The sequence below is a fragment of the Chiloscyllium plagiosum genome, chromosome 7 (genome assembly GCF_004010195.1).
Source record: "Chiloscyllium plagiosum isolate BGI_BamShark_2017 chromosome 7, ASM401019v2, whole genome shotgun sequence".
Classification (NCBI taxonomy): Eukaryota; Metazoa; Chordata; class Chondrichthyes; order Orectolobiformes; family Hemiscylliidae; genus Chiloscyllium; species Chiloscyllium plagiosum.
The window spans coordinates 22,076,005-22,101,927 of NC_057716.1; the positions used below are offsets into that span (position 1 = coordinate 22,076,005).

At 41.0% G+C, this 25,923-nt stretch overlaps 1 protein-coding gene across 2 annotated transcripts in view; it reads left to right on the forward strand.

Annotated features, from left to right (window-relative positions):
* Positions 1–25,022, forward strand: part of ube2g2 (ubiquitin-conjugating enzyme E2G 2 (UBC7 homolog, yeast)) — a 39,809-nt gene extending 14,787 nt beyond the window's left edge. For both annotated transcript variants that reach the window (XM_043693232.1, XM_043693233.1), the window contains 5 exons: positions 2,054–2,089; positions 6,877–6,922; positions 16,949–17,067; positions 17,251–17,391; positions 22,137–25,022. In XM_043693232.1, coding sequence (XP_043549167.1) covers positions 2,054–2,089; positions 6,877–6,922; positions 16,949–17,067; positions 17,251–17,391; positions 22,137–22,249 — 455 coding nt within the window. In that variant the 3' untranslated portion in view covers positions 22,250–25,022. The remainder of the gene's footprint in view (positions 1–2,053; positions 2,090–6,876; positions 6,923–16,948; positions 17,068–17,250; positions 17,392–22,136) is intronic.
* Positions 25,023–25,923: the final 901 nt, after the last annotated feature.

Below are 25,923 nucleotides of genomic sequence, written 5' to 3' on the forward strand. Positions count from 1 at the left end.
TGTGTAACCTGGCAATGATATGGAAAGCTGGAATGTTTTCTCCGCAATTGCCTTACTGTTTTCTGCAAGAGACTGTGTGTGTGAATCTGATATACTGTGTCATCTTGTTCATTGTTAGGACTTTTATTTTTTTGACTTGCACATTTGGAATTTTTTGAATCCCGATGGCAATATGTTTTTGGTTTGCTTGGCATTGCCATGTTCAATGTTAGGCAGTAGAATCTGACTTTGGAAACTTAGACAAAGTACATAATTGATCGATCCCTTCAACTGTGTATCCTTTTCCTTGATAATGCCATTAACAGCAAGCTCCAACAGAACAATGAGATAAAGGATAATTAACCTGTTTTGCTGATAAATATTTCTGAAGATACCTGTGGCATTTTCTTGTTTTATTTTGAAATAATGCCTTGTAGTCACCTTTGAAAAGTAGTCAAGGCTTCATTCAAATGTCAACACCTCCGACAATACAGCACTTAATACTTAGCATGATTTTATGCTCATGTCTCAAAAGTATGATTTGAACCATTATCCTTCTGAATTGGACATTGCGTGTTACCAGTAAGCCCTGAATGATCATTCAACTTATGAATTGTAGAGACCTGTGACAGAACTTTGATAAAACCTCTCGACATTCCCATTCAACCTCTCTTACTTTCTCTTACAAAGATGGTTTTGAGACACCTGTCTAATATGCTGTTAATTCCAGGAGCCTCCATCAACGAAAAATATTTCAGTCTGACCTTTTGTCAGATGTCTTCTGATTAATCCTAATGATACATAATGTAGCCTTTGACTATTCATAATATCAGTGCCTTAAATAAATAATGCTTTTAAAAGCAAATTATTTGCATTCTTATCCAGGAAGCCAGTTGGTGATATGTATTTACAGAGTTACACATTATAAACCTACATCTCCTTACCCGATCCCACCAGTTTTCAGTCTGTATCTATTTTATAGAAGCTCAGATGAACTTTAGTTAATACTCACCACCTGCATACAATGAAATGTATTTAATGTAGAATTAGCACTTTTTACTGGAGGTGAACAATCTTGTCATCTCTTGGAAAAACTCTCATCTACATTTCTTGGCTGTCTCTGGATTTGTTCATGCCTCATTAGGCACCAGAATATTATGTTTCCTTTGGTCCTCAGAAGCAGCTTCAATTCTGAAGGAGTTTGTGGAGATGCTGTTCATGGCATCATCAATTTCCTTAAGCATTCTCGTGTGTCTGAGTGCCCCACAGGCATTTTAATACCTTGAATTTTCTTCAATACATGCTCGACTGACCTCACAATACTGTGGATTCCCGAGGCAATAAAGGTGGATCTAGATTTGACCACAGTCTTTGTTTTTGACAACAGCGTTGAAAAATTAATTCACCATACCTGCCTATTTCAGGTCATAACATTTTCCCATCTCCCCTAAAGGGTCCTACTTTAACAGCTTATTTAATCTTTTGTCACATAAACAGCCCTTTTTGAAAACAGGTATTTGTGTTGGCAGGGAGTAAATGTTTATACACAGCAAGGTCAAAAGTTTCCTTACTTGGGATTGCACCAGTTTTTTTCAGTTTTATGGCTTTGTGACTGCTCAGCTACGTCATGGGCCAGATGTAGAATTCAACTTCCTTTCCTATGTCCTATTAGACTATTTCCCTCCAACCTCAGAATTACTGGCCTTTATTGCCTGGTTATGAAATTCTGCTCTTTTCGTACAGCTTTACTAGTATTTCCATATTTTGCAAGTATTTTATCTAGGTTTCCCCTTCCATCTATCTACCTACCTGATCACCTGGTTTTTCTTTTCTTGTTTGTGTGGCTGATGTTTATGGGCATTGGAAAGAGCAGGTGATGTATTCTAAACATGCAGCTAACACCACCATATCATAGAAACCTGCTGTCTTAATTGTATTTTAAGCAATATGCTAATTTTTCTTTTTCATTCAACAAGTTTTTGTTTAAACTATGAATAATGATATTGTTCAGAAGTACCGGGTAGCAGGGCACAGAAATTCTCAATGTAATTGCCTTTGTTATGTTATTTTGCAGAATTGACACTAAATCCTCCAGAAGGGATTGTAGCAGGTAAGAAATTCTGCATTGTTTAATTTCCAATGAACTCCCTGTCTCCATATGTCTGAAGACAGTAAATTGCATTAATGTACTATTAAGAAAAATGTGTAGTAAGCATATCTTTGAGTGCATATTCCACTCTGTGCACTTAATATTGAACCAGATGCTTCAAAATTCACGGTAGGTTGTTATGCATTTCTCATTAAATAAAAAACTGCATATTTCACAATAACTTCTTCAAATTTAATTGTAAAAGTATTTCTTGTCTTTAAGTTTTATTTTAACTTGTTGTCACATACTCCTACTGTTATAACTTGATGTACTTGCCAGGAGTCATGAAAACTTAGACCACATTTCGCACACTGTGAATCATTTTGGTCACTGTATTGCAAAGAAGGATATAAAAGCACTGGAGAAAAATGTACAGAGCTGATAAGTTCAAAGTCTGTGAGAAAATTTGTAGCTCGTTGTTGTGGTTCTGTTCGCCGAGCTGGGAATTTGTGTTGCAGACGTTTCGTCCCCTGTCTAGGTGACATCCTCAGTGCTTGGGAGCCTCCTGTGAAGCGCTTCTGTGATCTTTCCTCCAGCATTTGTAGTGGTTTGAATTTGCCGCGTCCGGTTGTCAGTTCCAGCTGTCCGCTGCAATGGCCGGTACATTGGGTCCAGGTCGATGTGCTTATTGATTGAATCTGTGGATGAGTGCCATGCCTCTAGGAATTCCCTGGCTGTTCTCTGTTTAGCTTGTCCTATAATAGTAGTGTTGTCCCAGTCGAATTCATGTTGCTTGTCATCTGCATGTGTGGCTACTAAGGATAGCTGGTCGTGTCGTTTCGTGGCTAGTTGGTGTTCATGGATGCACATCATTAGCTGTCTTCCTGTTTGTCCTATGTAGTGTTTTGTGCAGTCCTTGCATGGGATTTTGTACATTACATTGGTTTTGCTCATGCTGGGTATCGGGTCCTTCGTTCTGGTGAGTTGTTGTCTGAGAGTGGCTGTTGGTTTGTGTGTTGTTATGAGTCCTAGTGGTCACAGTAGTCTGGCTGTCAGTTCGGAAATGTTTTTGTTGTATGATAGTGTGGCTAGTCCTTTGGGTTGCGGCATGTCCTTATTCCGTTGTCTTTCCCTTAGGCATCTATTGATGAAATTGCGCGGGTATCCGTTTTTGGCGAGTACATTGTATAGGTGTTCTTCTTCCTCTTTTTGCAGTTCTGGTGTGCTGCAGTGTGTTGTGGCCCTTTTTGAATAGTGTCGTGATGCAACATCTTTTGTGTGTGTTGGGGTGGTTGCTTTCATAGTTTAGGACTTGGTCTGTGTGTGTGGCTTTCCTGTGTAACTTTGTGGTGAATTCTCCGTTTGGTGTTCTCTGTACCATCACATCTAGGAATGGGAGTTGGTTGTCCTTTTCTTCCTCTCTAGTGAATCGGATTCCTGTGAGCGTGGCGATGATGATCTGGTGTGTGTTCTCTATTTCTGTGATTTTAATGATTACAAAGGTGTCATCCACATATCTGACCCAGAGTTTAGGTTGAATTTGCGGTAAGACTGTTTGTTCTAATCTTTGCATTACCGCTTCTGCTATGAGTCCAGAGATGGGTGAGCCCATGGGTGTGCCATTGATTTGTTCATATATTTGGTTGTTGAATGTGATGTGTGTTGTGAGACACAGGTCCAGTAGTTTGAGTATGCAGTCTTTGTTGATAGGTTCAATGTCCTGTTGTCTGTTCTGTATGTCCAACAGGTTGGCTATTGTTTCTCTGACCAGGGTTTTGTCGATAGAGGTGAACAGTGCCGTTACATCGAATGAGACCATGGTTTCTTCCTTGTCTATGTGTATATTTCTGATGATGTCCAGGAATTCCTGTGTTGACTGTATAGTGTGTCTGGATCCGCTGATCAGGTGTTTCAGTTTCTGCTGTAGTTCTTTAGCCAGTTTGTGTGATGGTGTCCCTGGTAGTGATACTATGGGTCTGAGTGGGATGTCTGGTTTGTGCACTTTAGATAGTCCATAGAATCTGGGGGTGTTGTTGCTTTCAGGTTTCATTCTTTGTAGGTCAAACCTGGTTATCTATCCGTTTTTTTTGTAGGTTCCTCAGTGTGTTGTTTATCCTATTGGTGAGCTGTGGGATGGGGTCAAACTCCCTCTTTTGGTAGATGTTGGTATCTGCAAGTAGTTGTTGTGCTTTTTGGATGTAGTCTGCTTGTCCAGGATGACCGTCATTCTGCCTTTGTCTGCTGGTAGTATGATTATGTTCTTATCGTTTCTTAGTGATTTTAGTGCTTCCCTCTCCTTGATGTTGAGGTTATGTGTTTGTCCTTTCCTTGTTATCAGAGGTACGATACTTTGTCTCACTGTTTGTTGTGTCTCTTCTGTCTGTCCATTATAAGTATTGGGAAAAACTTAACAGGTTGGGTTCTTTTCTCTAGGAAAGAGAAGCTGAGGTGACTTAATAAAAAGTTTTTAAAATTTTAAAACTACAAAAGCATAGAGTCATAGGTATATACAGCACGGAACAGACCCTTCAGTCCAATTCATCCATGCCAATCATATATCTTAAATAAGTCTAGTCCCATTTGCCAGCATTTGGACCCTATCACCCTAAATCCTTCCTATTCATATACCCATACAGATGCCTTTTAAATGCTGTAATTGTACCAGCCTCCACTACTTCCTCTGGCAGCTCATTCCATACACGCACCACCATCTGCATGAAAATGTTGTCCTTTAGGTCCCTTTTAAATCTTGCCCCTCTCAAATTAAACTGATGCCCTCTAGTTTTGGACTCTCCCATCCCAGGGAAAAGACCTTGTCTGTTTACCCTATCCATGCCCGTCATGAGTTTATAAACTTTTTAAAGCTCACTCTTCGGCCTCTGACACTCCAGAGAAAATAGCCCCAGTCTATTTAAGCCTCTCCCTATAACTCAAACCTTCCAACCCTGGCAATATCCTTGTAACTCTTTTCTGAACCCTTTCAAGTTTCACAACATCCTTTCTATAGCAGGGAGACCAAAATTGCATGCAGTATTCCAATAGTGGCCTCACCAAAGTCCTGTACAGCCGCAACATGACCTCAACTCCTATGTTCAATGCAGTGACCAATAAAGGAAAGCATACCAAACACCTTCTTCACTATCCGACCTATCTGCGACTCCACTTTCGGAGGTCTATAGTACAATCCCAAAAAAGTGGTCTTTGCTTTCATATTTCTCAGTTCCACCTAAATAATTTCCCTGGATATATTCCCAGGAGTATCCTCCCTAAATACAGCAGTAATGTTATCCTTGTCAAAAACACCACTCCCTCTACTCTCTTGCCCCCCTTTTCAATCCTTCCTGTAGCTTCTATAGGCTGGAACATTAAGCTGTCAGTCCTGTCAATCCATGGGCCACGTCTCTGTAATTGCCATGATATCCCAGTTCCATGTTCCTAATAAGTATAGATGTTGAAGAAATGTTTTCACTTATTAGGTAGTCCAAATCTATGTCATGAATGTAAAATGGTCACTATTAAATCTAATCTAAAAATAGAAAGTGCTGGAGAAACTCAGCAGGTCTGGCAGTATCTGTGGAGACAAAAACAATTAATGTTTCAACTCCAGTGAGCCATCATCGCTGATGCTGCTGCTAGACCTGCTGAGTTTCTCAAACAATTTCTATTTTTGTTTCAGGCTTCCAGCATCCACAGGTCTTTTACTATTAAATCCAATGTGTAATTCAGGAGAATGTGGAATATGTTCTTGTTATGAATAGAAAGCATAGATATCTTTTAACGAAACATTTTGATAGATTGAGCCATTTTCTCTTCAGGACAGGAAAGTTATCTTGTACAGAGTTGAAAGAGACTCCATCTGTGAATAATCTGTAAATATTATTTACATGCTGCTGATTGCCATGTGGCAACTTGTATTTTCCTGTCGTATGCCTGGACAACATGTCAAAGACAAGTGGAATCTTCCAGTTAAAGCGGATGAGAAGGCAGAGGGTAATCGGATCATAGTGCAAAGGCACACATTCTGTTCTCAGTTTTACGTTTTCATTGTAAATTCCAATGTCCTCATCTATGATAGGAATTGCCTCATTAAGCCTGTTATACACTAACTATGTTTTCCTTTGGTGCCATTGAGACATAGCTCCTCCAGTTAACTCATGACTGATCTGCATCTTAACTTCATTAAGCTATCTTGGGTTCTGTGACCCTTAACTTTTGTTCTGCAAGGGTATTATCTCAGTCTGTTTAAAATGTTGAATTGATCCTCAGTCTGGACAGCTTTTAGAGAAGTTCTAGGTTTCCATTATCTTTTATATGACCAAGTACTTCTTTACATCATACCTGAACTCCTCAGCTCTAGTTTTAAAGTTATTCTTCCTTGTTCTGGACTCCCCTAGCAGGGAAAATAGTTTCCCTTTTAAAACTTGTCAAATCTTTTAATCATCTCAAACACCTGAATTCAAGGAATGCTCAGGACAATTGGTTGAGAGTATTTGGAAAAGTTGATAGGAAGATACTTACAATTTATGAATAGAGGTTATAGTTTTTGCAAAGTAACAAAGTCATGCAATCAATTTCAATTAAACGTAGAAATGCCACGGAATAAAAGCATTGGTGGATGTGCTGATGTGTTTTATGTTTATTGGCAAATTCCCCTCTCATAACATATCTTCCAATCACCATACAAGAGATCCATTTGTTTCCCAATGAGGTTTCAAATTAATTTACCAATCTTGTTGCAGCTAGGTGGTAACTGTCTTTCACTGGATTTTGGGTTTATAACCAAGTGATTCTGTTTCTGCCATTCGCAGGTCCCATCAATGAGGAAAACTTCTTCGAATGGGAGGCTTTGATCATGTAAGATGGAATGTGTTTTTCATATCGTTCCTTTGTTCCAAGTAACTTTTCTAGTCAGTGTTTTGCTATTGGTGATTTTTACAGGGTCAGAACAAAACAGCTAGAGGACACAGTTATGGCTTAGTGGGTAGCACTGTTGTCAATGAGAAAGTTGTTGGTTCTAATACCACTCCAGAGAACTGAGCATGGAATCTGTGCTGCCAATTCCCAGTGCAGTGTTGGTAGAACAAACTCTCTTAATGCACCTGGGTGGTGCTCAGCATGCTTGATACCCAGCACCCCAGAATACTTGCCTCTAATGTTCTAGTGGTGATTAATTATCCTTAATTCAAAGGAGGAATCTTTCAGAAAATGAGATACGTTGTGAGGCTGCTTCATATTACATAATATCTCTCTCCTCTGCAGTGTCAGCTTTTCTGCTCCTGAAGCCCTCGATCATGTCTTTGTTACCACTAGACATGGCCTATACTGTCACATGTTTGGCCAGCCTCTTGCTTCCTGCCCTAAATTTGAGGTCATCCAAAATTTTGTTCCTAATGTCTTTACTCATACCGAGTCCTGTTCACTCTTTTGCTTGTGAGCTGTGCTGATTCCAGTCGAGCAACATCCTGACTTTTATAATTCACAACCTTGTTTTAAAGTCCCACCAACTCTCTTGTTCCTGTATTCTCCTCCAGCCACAAAACAGTCAGTGTCTGTGCTCCTCAAAAACTAGCCTCTAACATCCTGAATTTTAATAGATACCATCTTCACTTGCCTTGGCCCTAAGCTCTGAAATTCTTTCTTTAACCCTTCCTGTCTCCTTTTCCTTCTTTTAAGGTGGTCTTTAAAAGTTTGCTGTAGTGCAGCCTTTGGTCACATCCCATAGTCTCCTAATGTGGCTAGCCTAATTGTGTCTGTGTAACCATTGTCAGTTGTTGTAAACAACCTATCTGGTTCACTGATGTTCTTTAGGGCAGGGAATCTGCCATCCTCATCCAGTCTGGCCTATGTTTTATTCAAGACCCACTGCAATCTGGGGTTGACTTCCACCTGCCCTCTGGGCAGTTGGAGATGAGTAATCAGTGCTGCTCCAGTGAACAGTATGAATCAGCATCTCACGAACGAATATTTTAAAAATTGACACCTTTCAGGAGAGAGTATGGTATAGTCATCTTATCATTGAAGTAGTAACTCATAGGCCGGAGCTAATGTTTTTGGTGCAGGGTGCAAATTCACAAATGCGAGACTAATGGTGACCCATGAAATCATTCTTGAGTGTCTTTTTATTTTAAAACAATGCTTCATTAATGTCCTGTTAGGGAAGGGACTTTTCCATCCTTGCCTGCCCTACGTGTGAGTTCTGACGCACAGCAATGTGGCTGAATCTTAACTGCGTGACAAGCCACTTAGATAAAGGGGTATTATGGATGGGCAATAAATACTGGCTTCTACATCCCATGAAAAAATGAAGAAAAAATGTTGATGGCCTTTCACCATAAAATGCTATTGATTGACATGTGTCCCTTCAGAAAGGTATGGCAGTTTTATTGCAGGTGGAATGGGCAATTGGGAAGCATAGTTGTCTACTAACAGTGTCTAAGTAGGCCAGAAATCTTGATTTTTTTTTCTTATTACGCATCTCTCGACCTCTTCCCCAGTGAATCCCAAGACTGGCCCTTCATGGCTGAGTTATAATAACATCTGCATGTCTGCTTATTTTATTTCAGCTGCATTTAAAACAATTTTCATGAGCTTCTCATCCCTTTCTTGTGGGAAAGGGAGGGGAATATTTCCATTTGTTGCTCTGGAGTAGTGTGATCAAGATGAATTAAACGTTTGGAAATCCCCATGTATTTGGCTGAGCTTATGGTTTGCTGATCTCTCCCAACTGTGTTTATATAAACATAAAAGAAAAGGACTAAGATGGATTTGAAGAATAATTATCTGTTCTATAACCTCAACAAGGGCTGTTTCTTCATTCCATGACTTTAGCTAACATTGTTTCAATTGGGACAGTGTCTGCACTCTTTGGAAATAATCCATATCGTGGTTTTCAGAACCATCTTGGCTGCCATCCCAATGACTTCTACTTCCCAATCCTCAGATTCTCTACATGTTTTGGCAATATTATAACCCTCCTACTCTAATAATCACTTTTAATTCTTGATAGCCACCTTTGGACCAAGTAAGAGGGCAAGATGGAAAGTAATACTTAATTGTGGAGGTATCTGTTTGGTATGAATAAAAAGATGAATATTTCTTAACTGGTGATGAGAAATGTTGATATCTATAAGGATCTGATGTCCTTGTGTCTGAAGCAGAAAAAGTCACTATGCAGTTTCAGCAAACATTTAAGATGGCAAATAATCTGTTAGTCTTTATTACAAAAGATTTACAAGGATGTTGCCAGGGTTGGAGAATTTGAGCTATGGGGAGTGGCTGAACAGGCTGGGGTTATTTTCCCTGGAGCATCGGAGGTTGAGGGGTCACCTTATAGAGGTTTACAAAATTATGACTGACATGGATAGGATAAATAGACAAAGTCTTTTCCCTGGGGTCAGGGAGTCCAGAACTAGAGGGCATAGGTTTAAGGTGAGAGGGGAAAGATATAAAAAGAGACCTAAGGGGCAATGTTTTCACGCAGAGGGTGGTACGTGTATGGAATGAGCTGCCAGAGGAAGTGGTGAAAGCTGGTACAATTGCAACATTTAAAAGGCATTTGGATGGTTATATGAATAGGAAAGGTTTGGAGGGATATAGGCTGGGTGCTGGCAGGTGGGACTAGATTGGGTTGGGATATCTGGTCAGCATGGACGGGTTGGACTGAAGGGTCTGTTTCCATGCTGTACATCCCTATGACAATGACTCTATGAGAGTAAAGTTGCCCTATTTATAGTTAAATAAGGGCTTGTTGGGAATTGTGATGCCCAGATTTGTTCATACTGTTTCAGCTGAAGCCAAACCTGTTGATATCATAAACTTCCTCCATTATTTAGCTTCTGATAGAAGATATTTTGCATAATGAATATAGCAGCACAAAACAATCTATGTAGCTCAATTACTCCATGCCATTGTTCTGCTCCTCACAAGCATCCTCACACTATTCTTTCTCTAACCTTATCTGAATAATCTGCTTTTCCCCCTTTTATGTTTTTCCAACTTATTAACTGCATCTATGCCACCTGCCTTTGTCACGTTATTGGTAACAAGTTTTCCATTGTAGCCACCTTCTGGATAGAAAAGCTCCTCTCTGAATTCCTTATTGGATTTATCAGGTTTTAAAGTATTTGTTGCCTCTAGTTTGGATTTTCCATGTGGAAATATTTTCACTTCACTAAACCTTTAGGTAGTATCAAAGATCTCTGTCAAATGAATCGCCAGCATTCTTTTTATGCAAGAAAAAAACCCAATTTGATCAGACTTTCCTCATGAGTGTAATCTTTTGATTTTATCATCTTATAATTATTTTGCACTGTTTGCAGTTTGCTTTCTGTAATAATCCAACCAAACCTGCTTACACATCCTCCCAGTGTGATTTGACTAATATCCTACAGAAGCTGAATGTAACTTGGCCACTTTTCAATTTTATGTGCATAGAAATAAATTCCAGTGCTTGTTTTTTGTGACTTTATTAACCTACACTTTCAGTGATTTTTGTATCTGTATCACGATCCTTTAGCTCTGATAACCAATTTAGATTTTGGAAAGGAGTTGAGCAGATTTATTTGTAGCATCCAGGTAATGATTAGGCCTGATGCTGTTTTCTTGTCCTTGCTTTGCAAACATTGTAGTTCAGTTGCTGATTCTAGACATTTCCAGAGCTGTTGCTGTCAATGGAGCCTCAATTATGTGGCACACCTTCACTGGCCAGGTCATAATCTCTAGTGATGAATATGTAATGGGCGTTTTTGTTCTAAAATGTATTATTTGTTGACTTGTATTGCATAAAAAATAATCATCAAAAACAATTATTTGAAAGCGAGAGAGTGCTTTTAACTTTAAAAGCTCTAATTTCAAGGCATTTTAAGCCCTTTCTGATCCTGAAAACTGAAGTGGGCGGAGATTGAAGTCTTATCTGAAGTGACTGGGTGGAACAGAAATGCAGTTAATGAGGGAGTACATTTAGGTTCCTTAGCAAGAAGGGGTTTCAAAGGCTCTGGCTGGGATTCTCAAAGCCAAAGCTGTCTTTTAATGGAAACTTTGTTCCACATTGGCAGTAACTTGAGATGTTTGAAGTAAATATACATATGTGATTGTGAGGGAGAGGCTGTCCTGCAGGGGGGTTGGAGTCTCACGTTCAGTTTTGGGCACCTTTCTCCTTGAGAGAGATTTTGGCTTGGGGAGAGAATGTAGTGCAATTGACCAGAATAGTACAGGGATGTAGAAAGGATACGTTTTGCAGACCAGTCTACAGAAGCTGTAGGTGTAATCTAACCGTGTTTAAAATAAAAAAGTTCGATCGGGTAGATAGAGAGCTGGAGTTATGGTGGGTGGCTTGTGTGGAACAAGAAGGCACAACCTTAGCTATTCAGTTAGGACTGACGTCAGGAAGCACTTCTTCCAACAAAAAAAAATCGAGAACTGTCTTCCCTCAGGAAGCCGCTGTGGCCGAGGGCAAATGTAAAATTTCAAAATGTAGTGTATATAAGTATGTACACCATATATAATCATATGCGCAAACTGTGATGCATTTGCCACACTTCACTTAATTAGAGTGGTGCTGGAAAAGCACAGCAGGTCAGGCAGCATCCGAGGAGCAAGAAAATCGACGTTTTGGGCAAAAGCCAGTCCTGATGAAGGGCTTTTGCCTGAAACGTCGATTTTCCTGGTCCTCTGATCTGCCTGACCTGCTGTGCTTTTCCAGCACCACTCTAATCTAGACTCTGATTTTCAGCATCTGCAGTCCTCACTTTTGCCGCACTTTACTTAATTGACTGTCAGATGTTTGCTTTTCAACTAAAAGGGCCATTTGTGGTCATGGTGGAGTCAAGGATCCAAAGTTTGTTTTGTTAAGGTATTTCTTAATGCTTCTTTTGCTTATGGATACTGAAATAACTGCCGTTGTCCTGGGAAACAGTGGGATTACTACCATTGCTCTGCAGTCATCCATTTTTGGCCAAGGATCAAGTAAATGCTAATTTAAAACCATAAATTTCTCAGACTTCACACATTGAAAATGTTCTTAACATGGGTTGGAAAAAAATATATAAAATTTGGATAACATGGTGACTTCATGACCTCACAATGATGTCAGAAAAAGTCATAGCCAGTAAATTCCTGTAATTGTTATATTGTGTGTACCGTCTCTTGGTTAGTAGTCCTTTCACCTTGAAGAGCTTTGGAAGGCACTGTTGGGAATGTATTAGATAAAGCCTTGTCGAACCTCTGGGGTATGTGTGAAAAATCTGATGTCACTCTTTCAAAGAAGATCCGGGGGTTTACTGTCCCTCAATCTATACCGAGAAGTAGATTATCTTTTTTAAACCACGCTTTTGATTGTGGGAGCTTTCCTATGGAAATTCGCTGCCTCACTTCCTATGTTAAATCAATGACTGCATGTCAAATGTTTAATTGATCACAGAACACTTGGGACATCTCAAGGTCAGGAAAGATGCTGTACAAGTGCAAGTTGATAATTCCCCTTATTCAGTCACTGCAGCCAATTTTCATACCAAAAAGTTCCAGAAATACCTTAGGAAATCATTTTTGGTGTCATTGGTTGAGATTTAAATGTTTCCAATGCACAAGGAAGACACTCCTAATCTTCTGTGAATGGTATAACGTGGCCTTTAACGCAGTGTGAAAAATAGATGCAGGAATGGCCTCGTGGGACAATACTTTAATACCACGAATCCATTGGCTGAAAGTTTTTTTTCCACTCCCCCCTTACTCAAGCTACTATATAAGATCTATTGTATTGTCTAACAAACTAACTGTTCAAATGCAGCAGCAGTACTCTTGTACTACGAGCCCCTATGACCAGGTTGGTCCATGGGAGGAATGAATCCGGTGGGTGGAAGGGAGGGGAAGGGGCGAGAAAGGGAGTCAGGAGATGGGAAGGGAGTTCGTTTGAAATTGGAGAATTCAATGTTGAGTCCTCCGGGCTGAAGACTGCCCAGGTGGAAGGTGAGATGTTTTGGCAATGAAGGAGACCAAGGATGGTCACTTCGGAAAGGGAATGGGAAGGGGAACTGAAATGGGCGGTGACTGGGAGGTCCGGTCAGCCTGTACTGTTCCCTAAGTTTACTTTTGGTCTCCCTGATATGGAGAAGACCACATATGGAGCACCTCATACAGTAAACAAAGTTGGAAGAGAGGCCTCCTTCATTGCCACAATGAACCCATCTGCAAATTGGAGGAACAACACCCAATTTACGCCTGGGCAGCCTACAGCCTGGAGACCTCACCAATTGTGTTATCCAATTTCAAATAACCTTCCTTCTCAACCTCTGATTCCCTTCCCAGCCCAACCCCCTCCCTTCCACTCTTCCCAGCAACCCATCATATTCATTCCTCCCATTGACCAAACAGATCATACTCTCTGCCTGTCTTCACCTATCCTTACTTCACCACCCTGCCCCCACCACCCCCTTTATCTGCAGCTCCCCCTCACACCCATCCCCAGTTATGAAGAAGAGTTACACCTGAAACATCAACTTCTCCACCTCCTGATGCTGCCTGGCCTGCCGTGTTCACCCAGCCTCCTTCCTGTCTACCTTGGATTCCAGTATCTGCAGTTTTTTGTCTCCGTCCTTAACATTAAAGGCCAACATACAGATCGCCTTCGTAATTGCTTCTTGTACTTGCATATTAACTTTGAGTTTATTTAACGCAAGCATCCAAATCCCTCTGAACTCCTGCATTTAAAACCTTGTGTCCATTTAAAATAAAAATTCTTCACATCTATTTTTCTTTTCACAATGCACACCTCATGCCTGTTAACCCACCTCTATCACTTTTCAACCTCTTTGTGTCAGCCTCCTAGGTAAGTGTCCCATGTAAATTTGTACCATAAGCAAAAATGGATCCATTACTCTCAGTTCCATAGATTATACATAGCTGGTAAAAGTTTCAAGGCTCCAGCAGCAGTATCTTTAGCATCCACCTGAGAGGTAGGTAAAAGCTTGTTTCAATGCCTACTCCAAAAGGCAGTAACTCCTGAAAAAGCAGAACACTCTCAGTTTTTCATTAATTGCCAACATTGTAGTGCTAACTAGAATACTACCCCATAGTGTTACAGCTACAGAGAAGAAATGTAAGTTGAAATATTTTGAGAAGCTGAAGAATCTATACGTTACTAGTTAATTATTTTTTTTAAGTGGTGATGTATGTGGTCTTGGTGATGTTTGCATCTTGGAACAAAGGGAGGCCATTCAGCCACAAAACGTGTTCTCTAATTCACTTGTCATGACTGACCTGTATCTCAACTGCCTTTTCTCCAAATCCTTTGTTGTACAACCTGTCTGTACCTTAAACACTTCCAAGCTCAAAGCAAGGAGAAAGTGAGGATTGCAGATCCAGGAGATCAGAGTTGAGAGTGTGGTGCTGGAAAGACACAACAGGCCAGGCAGCATCCGAGGAGCAGGAGAATCAATGTTTCGGCACAAGCCCTTCATTCCGGATGATTGATTCTCCTGCTCCTCTGATGCTGCCTGACCGGCTGTGTTTTTCCAGCACCACACTCTCGACACTAAACTCAAGGCAATTTAAGCTTATCCGATCCAATTTATCTTCATAATTTAACCTTCTCACCCCTTGTGTAATTGTGGTTTAAATGCATTCTATCCTGCCCTTCACTATAGTAATGGAGAGAGATAGGAGGAGACAGTATGGGAAAGTATTTAATTGGGGGAGGGGAAATTACAAAGCTATTAGGCAGGAACTGGGGCACCTGAGATGTTCTCAGGGAAATGCCCTCTTTATGGGCATTTAAGCGGGCATTGGATAGGTATATGGAGGATAGTGGGTTAGTATAGGTTAGGTGGGCTTGGATCGGCGCAACATCGAGAGCCAAAGGGCCTGTACTGCGCTGTATTCTTCTATGTTCTATGTTCTATGTTAAATGCACAACAGAAATGTGGAGGTTGTTTAGGGAGCACTTGCTGATAGTGCTGGACAGGCTTGTCCCACTGAAGCAAGTAAGGGATGGTAGGGTGAAGGAACATTGGGTGACAAGCGATGTGGAACATCTAGTCAGGAGGAAGTAGGAAGCTTACTTAAGGTTGAGGAGGCAAGGATCAGACAGGGCTCTACAGGGTTACAAGGTAGATTGGAAGGAACTGAAGAATGGACTTAGGGGAGCTAGAAGGGGGCATGAAAAAGCTTTAGCAGGTAAGATTATGGAAAGCCCTAAGGCATTCTACACTTGTGTGAAGAACAAAAGGGTGGCCAGAGATAGGGTAGGGCCAATCAGGGATAGTGAAGGGACTTGCGCCCGGAGTCTGAGGAGGTAAAGGGGGTCCTGAATGAATACTTTGCTTCAGTATTCACTACTGGGAGGGACCTTGATGTTTGTGTAAGGACAGCATGAAACAGGCTGATATGCTCAAACAAATGGATGTTAAGAATGAAGATGTGCTGAAAACTTTGAAAAGCATAAGGATAGAGAAGCCAGACAAGATACCCAAGGTTAATACAGGAAGCAAGGGAAGAGATTGCTGCACCTTCGGCAATGACTTCTGTGTTGAAAATAGTCACTGTCCCCTGGATATTGCCAGATAATTGGAGAATAACAAATATTATTCCCTTGTTCAAGAAAGGGAATCGGGATAATCCTGGGAATTGCAGACCAGTCAGTCTTATGTCATTGGTGGGCAAAATATTGGAGTATATTCTGAGAGACAGAATTTATGATTACTTGGAAATCCATAGTTTGATTAGAGATGGTCCGCATGGCTTTGTGAGGACCAGGTCATGCCTCACAAGCCTTATTGAATTCTTTGAAGATGTGACAAAACCCATTGATGAAGGTAGAGCAGTGGATGTGGTGTGGTGATGTGGTGTACATGGATTTTTAAAAGATGCAGAAAAAGATCAACCTTTAATATGAGAGCTCTGTTCAAACGTTTGATAACAGCGGAGAAGAAGCGGTGCATGTGGCTGATTGTAGCCGCTACAGCAATGATAGGTACATCTTCCTGAAATCTCCTGAAATACCAAATTTGATTTAGATGTGTTGGGTATGTTCAGGACATAGTGGAACCTCTAGGTGAGTCTGCCTGTTCATCTCATTTGAGGAGAATGGTTACAGTGTGGCAAATCTTGTCTGACGGCAAGATAAAATACAAGAATTTGTTTGGCCCTGGAGTGTCTCGCTGTGTTAGAAGTGGATGTTATTGGTTTTGGCAACACGTCACTACAGCTTCTCTGCTTTCTATGCTGACGGCATTACTCCTTTTTTTAAGGACATAATTATGGGTGTAGTTTTTCATTGGCGTTTTGAATAGGTGAATAAATAGCAGTGACCGACTTAAACCATGACTGAAAATTGCAGTTAGTCCTGTTGATGAAAGACTTAATGCATTTGTGCTCTCAATTATCTATTCCTATGGCTTCCTAGTTTACGTGTTAGTGATTAATCGTAACATTCTGACATGTTCTCAGTAACGCAACCTGTCCTGCAATTCCATTATTCTATGATATAGCTGGCCTTGAATCAGTTCATTCTCTAAAAGGGAACCAGCTCACACATCGAGCTGAATGTTTGGTTGGGTGTGAAAGAAATATCTGCACTGCTTGATTGGCAATATTATCCCGGCTGGAGCCTGGTTATGATGCCCTTTCAAGGGTAATGATGCCCTTTGCACACACAGGTAATGATGTGGCAGAGTTAGAATAGGCTTGATGGCCTATTCTTGCTTTCTGATTTTTGCCTTCAATGGAACCGAGAAGAAACTCCAGTTGGGTTTTGCTACTTTGAAAATAAAGTACTTGAAGCTGAGGTCCCAGTAACTTTAAACAGTGATAGGAAGGGAGAGGAGGCCTGGATATGAAACGTGTGCATAATTATTGAGCCATAAATTGGCCTCTCTGTTTTGTTCCTAGGGGCCCTGAAGACACCTGTTTTGAAGGCGGAGTCTTTCCAGCTATCCTGAGTTTTCCGCATGATTATCCACTGAGTCCACCAAAAATGCGTTTCACTGGAGAGATGTTTCACCCAAATGGTAAGTGCTAATTTTAGTAGAATACTGGTGCCTACTTTTCATTAGCAGGAATTACTTCATAGACGCCCACTCATTTGTGAGAGAGTCTATGCAATGAGTTGCTTTGTGCAATGTGCTTTGCAAATTGTCTATCCAGTGCAATCCGCTGCCTTTCCTGTTTTGACCATTGTCCTGTTATTGCAGTTTACCCAGACGGGAGGGTTTGCATCTCGATTCTTCACGCACCTGGCGATGACCCTATGGGCTACGAGAGCAGTGCAGAACGATGGAGTCCTGTTCAAAGTGTTGAGAAGATTCTCCTTTCGGTCGTGAGCATGTTGGCAGGTAAAGATCAGTGTGGATTCTGCTACTGACCAGAATTAGAGGAGGCTGGAGTGAGATTGTGTTTATAGTTGAGTCCTAGATGTAATGTGGGTTCAGCATTATCTTGTGTTTCAAGAGAACTATCCTGTTTGTAGTGGTGTCCTGTGCCCTCTGCCCACACCATAAGCCTGGTGTAAGAAAGTTAAAATACTGCAATGAAATGTTATAATTATTTATTAATCATTTAGCACAATCTGATGACATTCAGCCAATCATATTTGTGCTCACTCTCTGGAAAAATGATTCAGTTAATCCCATTAACTGAATCTCTCTCTCATCTCTCTCATCTGCACTCTCTCTCATCTGTGCAGCCCTGTAATTTTTAAAACAAGATCAATTTTCTTTTCAAACTTAGTTGTCTTAAATCTGGTCATCTGAAAGCTACCATATATATTTTTTTAATTCTTACTCAATGAATGAAGTAAATTACCATTTTTTTATTTGTCTACATATTGCATTGGCGTGATGGATCGCTGGCCTAGTTAAGGGCCTTGTGTACCAGTCTTTTCCTGCATTTTGGTCTGACTGACCTTTAGCCCCAGCCACTCGGCTCAACCATAAAGCTAGCGAGATGCACTGTCAATTATATTTTTGAGTCTGCCTCCACCACTCTTTAACCTATTGTATTCCAGATTTCAATAGCTCCATACATAAAAATAAAAATTCTTTCTTTGCTACTTGTTTTAAATTTATCCTCTGATTATCACTCTTCCTACCAATGTAAATTGTGTTTTTCTACAGTCACCAATTATCTAAACAATTCATTTATTTATTGTTCATAAGATATTCAGGCATACAATTTATCATTTTCTTAGATACCAACAGTGACTACAATTAAAGCATTAACCACAACATCTAAATAAATTGAAATGATTATTTTAAATAGTTTGAATTGACATAACATTGTACTGCAAAAGGCTCACATAATGCTTTTTAAAGTTCATATTTGGGAAATGCTGGACATCACTTGATACAGATAATGAGGCACTTTTTTTTTTGGACTGTTGCTGTCCTTGTGATTATAGTTACCCATGGTGCTAATAGGGAAAGAATTCTAGGAATTTGACCCAACAATGATGAAGGAACTGCAATTATATACCCAACTTAGATGATGTGACTTGGAAAAGATCCTGCAGTTGGTGGCATATTTGATAGCCTAGGTGACAGAGTTTACGAATTTAGGAGGTACAGTTGATAAATTCTTAAAAAGTTACTGAAGTGCATCCTATTGTTTGCACGTACTGCAGTATGGTGTATGGTAATGAAAGGAATGAATATTTAAGATGACATCAGGGTAGCCTATTAATGTTTGTGTGCATCTCCTGGGGATCCACCTCTTCCATAACACTGTAAATTAGTCTCCTGGGACCTTGTAGGGGAAAGTCACAAGGCTTGAGGTTTTAAAAAGTTAATAAAGTGACTGAACAGCTGGGAGTGTGGGTCCTGTGAAATTTTAGAGCAGTGTTGGACGTTGGAAAGTGAAGCTGAGCCATAGTGAACACCTGCTGGAAGAGATGGGAGGAGGTAAGATTTTAAAAGGTCATTTTCAAATTCAAAGGCAAAAATCAAAAGCGACAAAAGACTGGTACAAAGAACCCGAACCATCCAACGACAGCTGGAGGAAGAGAAAATATGGATGGACCTGGATCACACCGCCACCTGGTGCTCAAGGATCTGCAATTACAAAATCTAAAGCAAACAGTGCACTGATGAACCGGAATTATTGGGTGCACAAAGTGTGTGTTGTGTTCCAGAACTAATACAGGAAATAATGAATATATGTTTCTGAATGGCTTGGGCTGCAGCATTATGTGTTCAGTAATGCTCCAAAAAAATGTCATCTTATAAGAAGGAAAGTGATGAAAAGTTGGAGTTGGGAAAGGGGAAAGCAAATAGTTCAGAGTAAACACTGAGAAACTGAATGGAAGTAAAACTGAGAAAAGGAACTGGCTGCCGGGAGAGAAGTTAACATATGTTGTATGTACTAGAAATAAAAGTGAAAAATTAATTGAGCGGAGAGAGTAAACTTAGTGAGGGTAAAAATGTTTCCAAGGAGGAAAGGAGTAAAGACAAGCTGAAGGAGATGGCTGTAAGCCTTGAATTAGGAGCTGAAATACATAATCTCAAAACAGGCACATTACACATGTATGTGCATAGCATATCATTTATTAGGTTTATGGATTTGGAGATGCCGGTGTTGGACTGGGGTGTACAAAGTTAAAAATCACACAACACCAAGTTATAGTCCAACAGGTTTAATTAGAAGCACACTAGCTTTCGGAGCGTCGCTCCTTCATCAGGTGGTTGTGGAGGGCTCAATCCTAACACAGAATTTATAGCAAAAATTTACAGTGTGATGTAACTGAAATTATACATTGAAAAATACCTTGATTGTCTGTTGAGTCTTTCATCTGTTTGAATACCATGATAGTTTCACTTCTTTCACGTGTAAATCACAAAACCCTTTTTAAAAGGTTGCATTCTCAGGTTAGCTGTTAACAATGGTGATATGTTGAAGGTGTTAGCCCCCTGTGTTCTCTGTCTATGCCATGATGTTTAGATCAATTCTAATCTAAAAAGTGAGATAACGGAGTTTTACATGAATTCATGCAGTTTTTGAGCAAAGTACAGTGTAACTCTGCAAGTATAAATTCACCCTACAAAATATCTTTGTGGGTCTTTGTGTGTGTGTGTATGTAGTGCAATGGTGGTCACCTGTAATGTGACATGAACCCAAGGTCCCGGTTGAGGCCCTCCCTATGGGTACCGAACTTAGCTATCAGCCTCTGCACGGCCACTTTCCTATGCTGCCTGTCCCGCAGTCCACCTTGGAGGATGGTCACCCGAAGGTCCGAGGTCGAATGTCCTGGACCACTGAAGTGTTCCCCAACTGGGAGGGAGCACTCCTGTCTGTTGATTGTTGTGTGGTGCCCATTCATCCGTTGTCGTAGCCTTTGCTCGGTTTCTCCAATGTACCATGCCTGAGGGCATCCTTGCCTGCAATGTATAAGATAGACAACGTTGGCTGAGTCACATGAGTATCTGCCATGTACAAGGTGGGAGGTGTCCCCATGTGTAATGGTGGTATCCATGTCTACACTCTGACAAGTCTTGCAGCGCCTACCGTGACGGGGTTGTATGGAGTTGTCCTGAGAGCTGGGCAGCTTGCCAAACCTCAAACGGATCATTGTTTATAGCAAGCTGCCTGGCTCTCAGGACAACTCCATACAACCCTGTCACGGTAGGCGCTGCAAGACGTGTCAGAGTGAAGACATGGATACCACCATTCCAGGGCACACTTACTTGTAAAGAAACGTTGTCGTATCTCCCCTGGTTCTTGTGCCTATTGCTTTAAATCTGAGCACTGTTTATTCACTAGAAATAGAGTCTGCCTATCAACAGTAATTAAACCCTCAATAGGAAATTCATTAGGAAGGTTAGATCTCACGGAATATAGGGAGAACGAGCCTTTTGGATACTGAACTGGCTCAAAGGTAGAAGACAGAGGGTGGTGGTGATGGGTAGTTTTTCAGACTGGAGGCCTGTGACCAGTGGAGTGCTACAAGGATCGGTGCTGGGTCCTCTACCTTTTGTCATTTACATAAATGATTTGGATGCGAACATAAGAGGTACAGTTAGTAAGTTTGCAGATGACAAAATTGGAGGTGTAGTGGACAGCAAAGAGGATTACCTCAGATTACAACAGGATCTTGACCAGATGGGCCAATGGGCAGAGAAGTGGCAGATGGAGTTTAATTCCGATAAATGTGAGGTGCTGCTTTTTGGGAAAGCAAATCTTTGGAGGACGTATGCACTTAATGGTAAGGTCCTAGGGAGTGTTGCTGAACAAAGAGACCTTGGAGTGCAGGTTCATAGCTCCTTGAAAGTGGAGTCACAGGTAGATATGATAGTGAAGAAGGTGCTTGGTATGCTTTCCTTTATTAGTCAGAGTATTGAGAGGCTGAACAGGCTGGGGCTGTTTTCCCTGGAGCGTCGGAGGCTGAGGGGTGACTTTATAGAGGTTTACAAAATTATGAGGGGCATGGATAGGATAAATAGACAAGTCTTTTCCCTGGGGTTGGGGAGTCCAGAACTAGAGGGGCATAGGTTTAGGGTGAGAGGGGAAAGATATAAAAGAGACCTAAGGGGCAACTTTTTCACACAGATGGTGGCACGTGTATGGAATGAGCTGCCAGAGGAAGTGTTGGAGGCTAGTACAATTGCAACATTTAAGAGGCATTTGGATGGGTATATGAATAGGAAGGGTTTGGAGGGATATGGGCCGGGTGCTGGCACGTGGGACTAGATTGGGATGGGATATCTGGTCAGCATGGATGTATTGGACCGAAGGGTCTGTTTCCTTGCTGTACATCTCTATGACTCTAGACTTTATATGTTAAATCTCTCCTAATCGTCTGTGCATCAAAGATGGCAATTTCTGTTTCCCATCACTCCACTTAACAAATTCTTCATCCTTGGTTTAACATTGGTAAGTCTGCCTGTTCACCGTCCAAGGCTTTGTGATTATGCTAAATTGAGATGCCCTGATTCGGACATGGGTTTGCCCTCAGCTGCAATACCGTGATTTAAGTTTAGCTACATTTCCTTGCACTTATACACGCCTATTAATAAAGCCATTCTTCTAGATCTTTGGTTGCTACAATTTTGTTTGGTCTTAATGTTGCTTTTATCTCTCCTTTCCACAGAGCCGAATGATGAAAGTGGAGCCAACGTGGATGCCTCAAAAATGTGGCGAGATGATAGGGGACAGTTCTACAAAATAGCCCAACAAACCGTGCGGAAATCCCTTGGACTGTGAGCAGAGAGCCCTGCAATTGTATAGGATCACCTGAAGTATTTAATGGTTTTTTGCACCTTGCAGTTTGTCTCCTGCTTTCCATATCCAAGGATAAAGTTAGGATTGCCGTTTTTCTTTCCAGCTTGTATTAGGATAGCCCACTTAATAGTCTCTGTTAAAACATAAGCTGACAAAGCGTGGCTTTCATGGCTGTTATTGTTTTCCATTTAATAGTGGTGGGACTTACTTGGATGAAATAGCTGAAGGGATAAAATAACCTTCCCACAAAAGGGTCCAACTGTTTCTCAGTGAGTGTTTTTTTCTCTCTGAAGCATTGCTTTTAATGAAATCAGGTGTGGTATTTCAATTGGACTGGTGTGTGCAGTTTTCAAAGACTTTGCATCTTAGTCCTGCCTATAGAATAGAAGACTCAATGCCATAACATTTGTTTCATTTTGGTTGAATGCAAACAAATTCCGAGGCTCAGGTTCGAATGGGAAGTTTGTTTTGTCCTACTTGTATGGACGTGCTTTTGCAGCAGACAATGAAGCAGGGTACTTCCAGCAAGCTTTTCTTAATCATTAAAAAGATAAGGGAAGCGTGATACGGGATCTCATTCACTACATGATCAGGGTACCCTCCTATCTCTATCCAGCACTTTCATTTGTTCTCGTTAATGTTTTCTAGAATATTTGGCCCTTTTAATGGAGTGAAATAAAAGGTATAAAAGCGAGAAGATATTAGAGTTTAAAAAATAACAAAACAGCATGAATGAACTTAGTGAAAGTCTGACATCTCCCAACCATGGAGAGTTCAAAATACCATCTCAAATGGGTTTTATGCTGTTTCCTGCTAACGTATCCATCCCTGGTGTGTCTGTGCGTGTGGGGGTTGATCTGCATGTGAGAGTCGGTTTGACTGTGTGTGGGCCAATGGGCGTGTCAGTCGGTCTGTGTTGCCACTGGTGAGCAAAGGAAGTCAATCTGAAGAGGCCAAAATCTTGTATTCTTAGCATTAACTTCAGATCCAGTCGATATTTATATGCGTACTTCTCATTCTTGCACCCGCTTCCTCCTTTTAAGAAGCAACCAATGTACCCATTTAACTGGTAGTTGACACTGAAGTGATTTAACCCACGTCTTTGACTGATGCTGGTTTTAATCTGCAGCCTCACTCACTGGACAGAATGTCTTGCTGCCACTCCAAGCTCTCACTATAGCAAACTATCTGTTGTTTGTATAAAGCTTCCCCCACTTCAGGCTTCTGCAGCCAACCACATGAAATATATACCAGTGTTTTTTGACATTCCTCTTGTCTGTCACAATATATATATAACATGGTCAATTTAGAGGTCAGGTAAGAAGTAGCCTGTGTTTGTGGAAAAAAGGGTACTGATTTCACCAGAATTTTGGGGGATTCTCATGGTATAAAGAAACAAAAAAGAACAACATCAGTAAATATGCTGCCACAGAGCCCACACCTGAGGGGCAGTCACTGTGGCATCCAGTTGTGGCAGCACTATCCATGGATTGTTTGGGGCAGTGGTTTTCAAACTCTTTTAGTAGAAGTACTCTTTTTCTAATGGGTTAATAATCAGGGACCACCCATTTAAATTATAATGCTACAAACGCTTAATGCAAAATTCATCAGTGTCCTCTTAAAAGAGCAACCAAACTTTGCAACGCTTATTGAGATTGGTGGTGCGAAACCTTTTCTCTGTTCAGCTTGAAGTCTCACCTTACAAGTTCAGTAACATTTCTGTTGAAGACTTTCCAACAATTGACAGGAGTGGGATTAGGTTCGGTGACCATTTTGGAAACAAAGCCACTATTTTAGGTATAACCCTCACTGGCCACCGCCTTTGAGCACAATTGTTAATTGGTTTGGGATTTTTCCTCCCCTGTTTGCTATTTACTGGCCTTTCTATACTGGATTGTCACTGGTACGCTGCCTGGTATGTGGCATTTCTGCCACTAGGATGCGACCAGTACCCAGGACTGCAACTTTAGCTCAAGTCCAATTACTGGTGCAGATGCTGTATTCAATGAATAAAGCTCAGCTTGATTAGCGTTTTAGCTCTCTGTGCACTGCTTAGGTGGCTGCTCCACTCTCCCTTCCCAATCCATTTTCAGAGATGCCCCAGCCTCTGTGCTGCTGAACAATCTTTCCTACATGTCCCACTGATTCCAGGACTCTCCAGAGTGTGAGTTTGCAGTTGAACTGGTCAAACAGGCCAAGAAAATTAAAATACTAATAAAGAGTACTCGCCTGACCTGGACCATTGCAGCAGTGGATTGTTTGTATTATCGTGCAGGCTCTCTAGAAAGTCTCTGTGGGACAGATCCTAGTTTGAGGATCACTGGTACCAAGTATTAGTGGCCAATAGGAATGGGCCACTCCTTTTGGTTACTAGCCTGACCCTAGTGCAAACTGGTCAAAATTGCATTCGACGTATAGTTCAGAAATTAATCTTTTAGTCCGTGCCCATATTTATATTCCATACAAGGCTTTCCCCACCTTATCCAATCTAATCTTATTGGTCTATCCTTTTATTGTTTTTTTCCATTGTGAACATATCCACCTTCCTTTTAAATGCACATGTGCTATTTGCATCAGCTACTCGTTGTCATGGTGAATTCCACATTCTCATTACACTCTGGAATTTTTTGCCGAGCTCCATATTTTATAGTGATTTAAACATTTGAAAAATGTCACCCTGCTTCTCAAAGACTCAGTGGTTAGTACTGCTGCCTCACAGCGCCAGGGACCCGGGATCAATTCAGGCGACTGTCTCTCTGAAGTTTGTACATTTTTCCTGTGTCTGCGTGGGTTTCATCCGGGTGCTCCAGTTTCCTCTCACAATCCAAAGATGTGCGGGTTAGGTGGATTGGCCTTGCTAAATTGACCATAGAGTTCAGGGATGTGTAGATTAGGTGCATTAGTCAGAGAAAAATGTGGAATAAGAGGGCTAGGGGAATTGGTCTAGGTGGGTAACTCTCCGGAGGGTTGGTGTGGACTTGTTGAGCCAAATGGCCTGTTTCCACACTGTAGGGATTCTAATTCTATAGTTGGCTTATTGAGGGTGGCAAGTAGAAAGTAGTTTGTTGTGCAGCTTGGTTGTATCTCACCCTTGGAACTTGTTGCTGACAATTGGTGCAAAATATCACAGCAATAATTTTTTTTTCTGACTGCGGTCAATTTAAACATTTACTTCTCTCGCTCACAGCAATTCAGGTTTTCAGGTGACATGAGTCATTCAACAGTAATGAATATCTTGTAATGTGCTCTTTGAGGAGTGAAGTATCAGACCAGTCCTAGAATCTAGTAACTGAAGCAGCACTGATTCCAGCTTGTCATCAGCAATACTGGTAATCACAGGAGATTGAATGGGAGTTAAACAGTCAGCTTGTGTGCACAACACTAGTAGTGACAGGCTCATGAAGTTGGTGAAAAGGCTTCTAAATCTGTGACTAAATTACAATGAAGTTTTTACTTGGATATTTGGGACAATAATGCTAATTAAGGTTTATTGAAGTATCGCGTTAGAAGTTTAAAGATATGCTGTAATTTTCAGATTGTACTGTATTTCAGGCTGAATGATGTACAAACTTTGTAGATCTAGGAAAATTATATTCTGGGAACAAATTTCAAAATCAGCCTGAACGGAGTTAGTTAAAAAGCATGTCTGAAAGGGC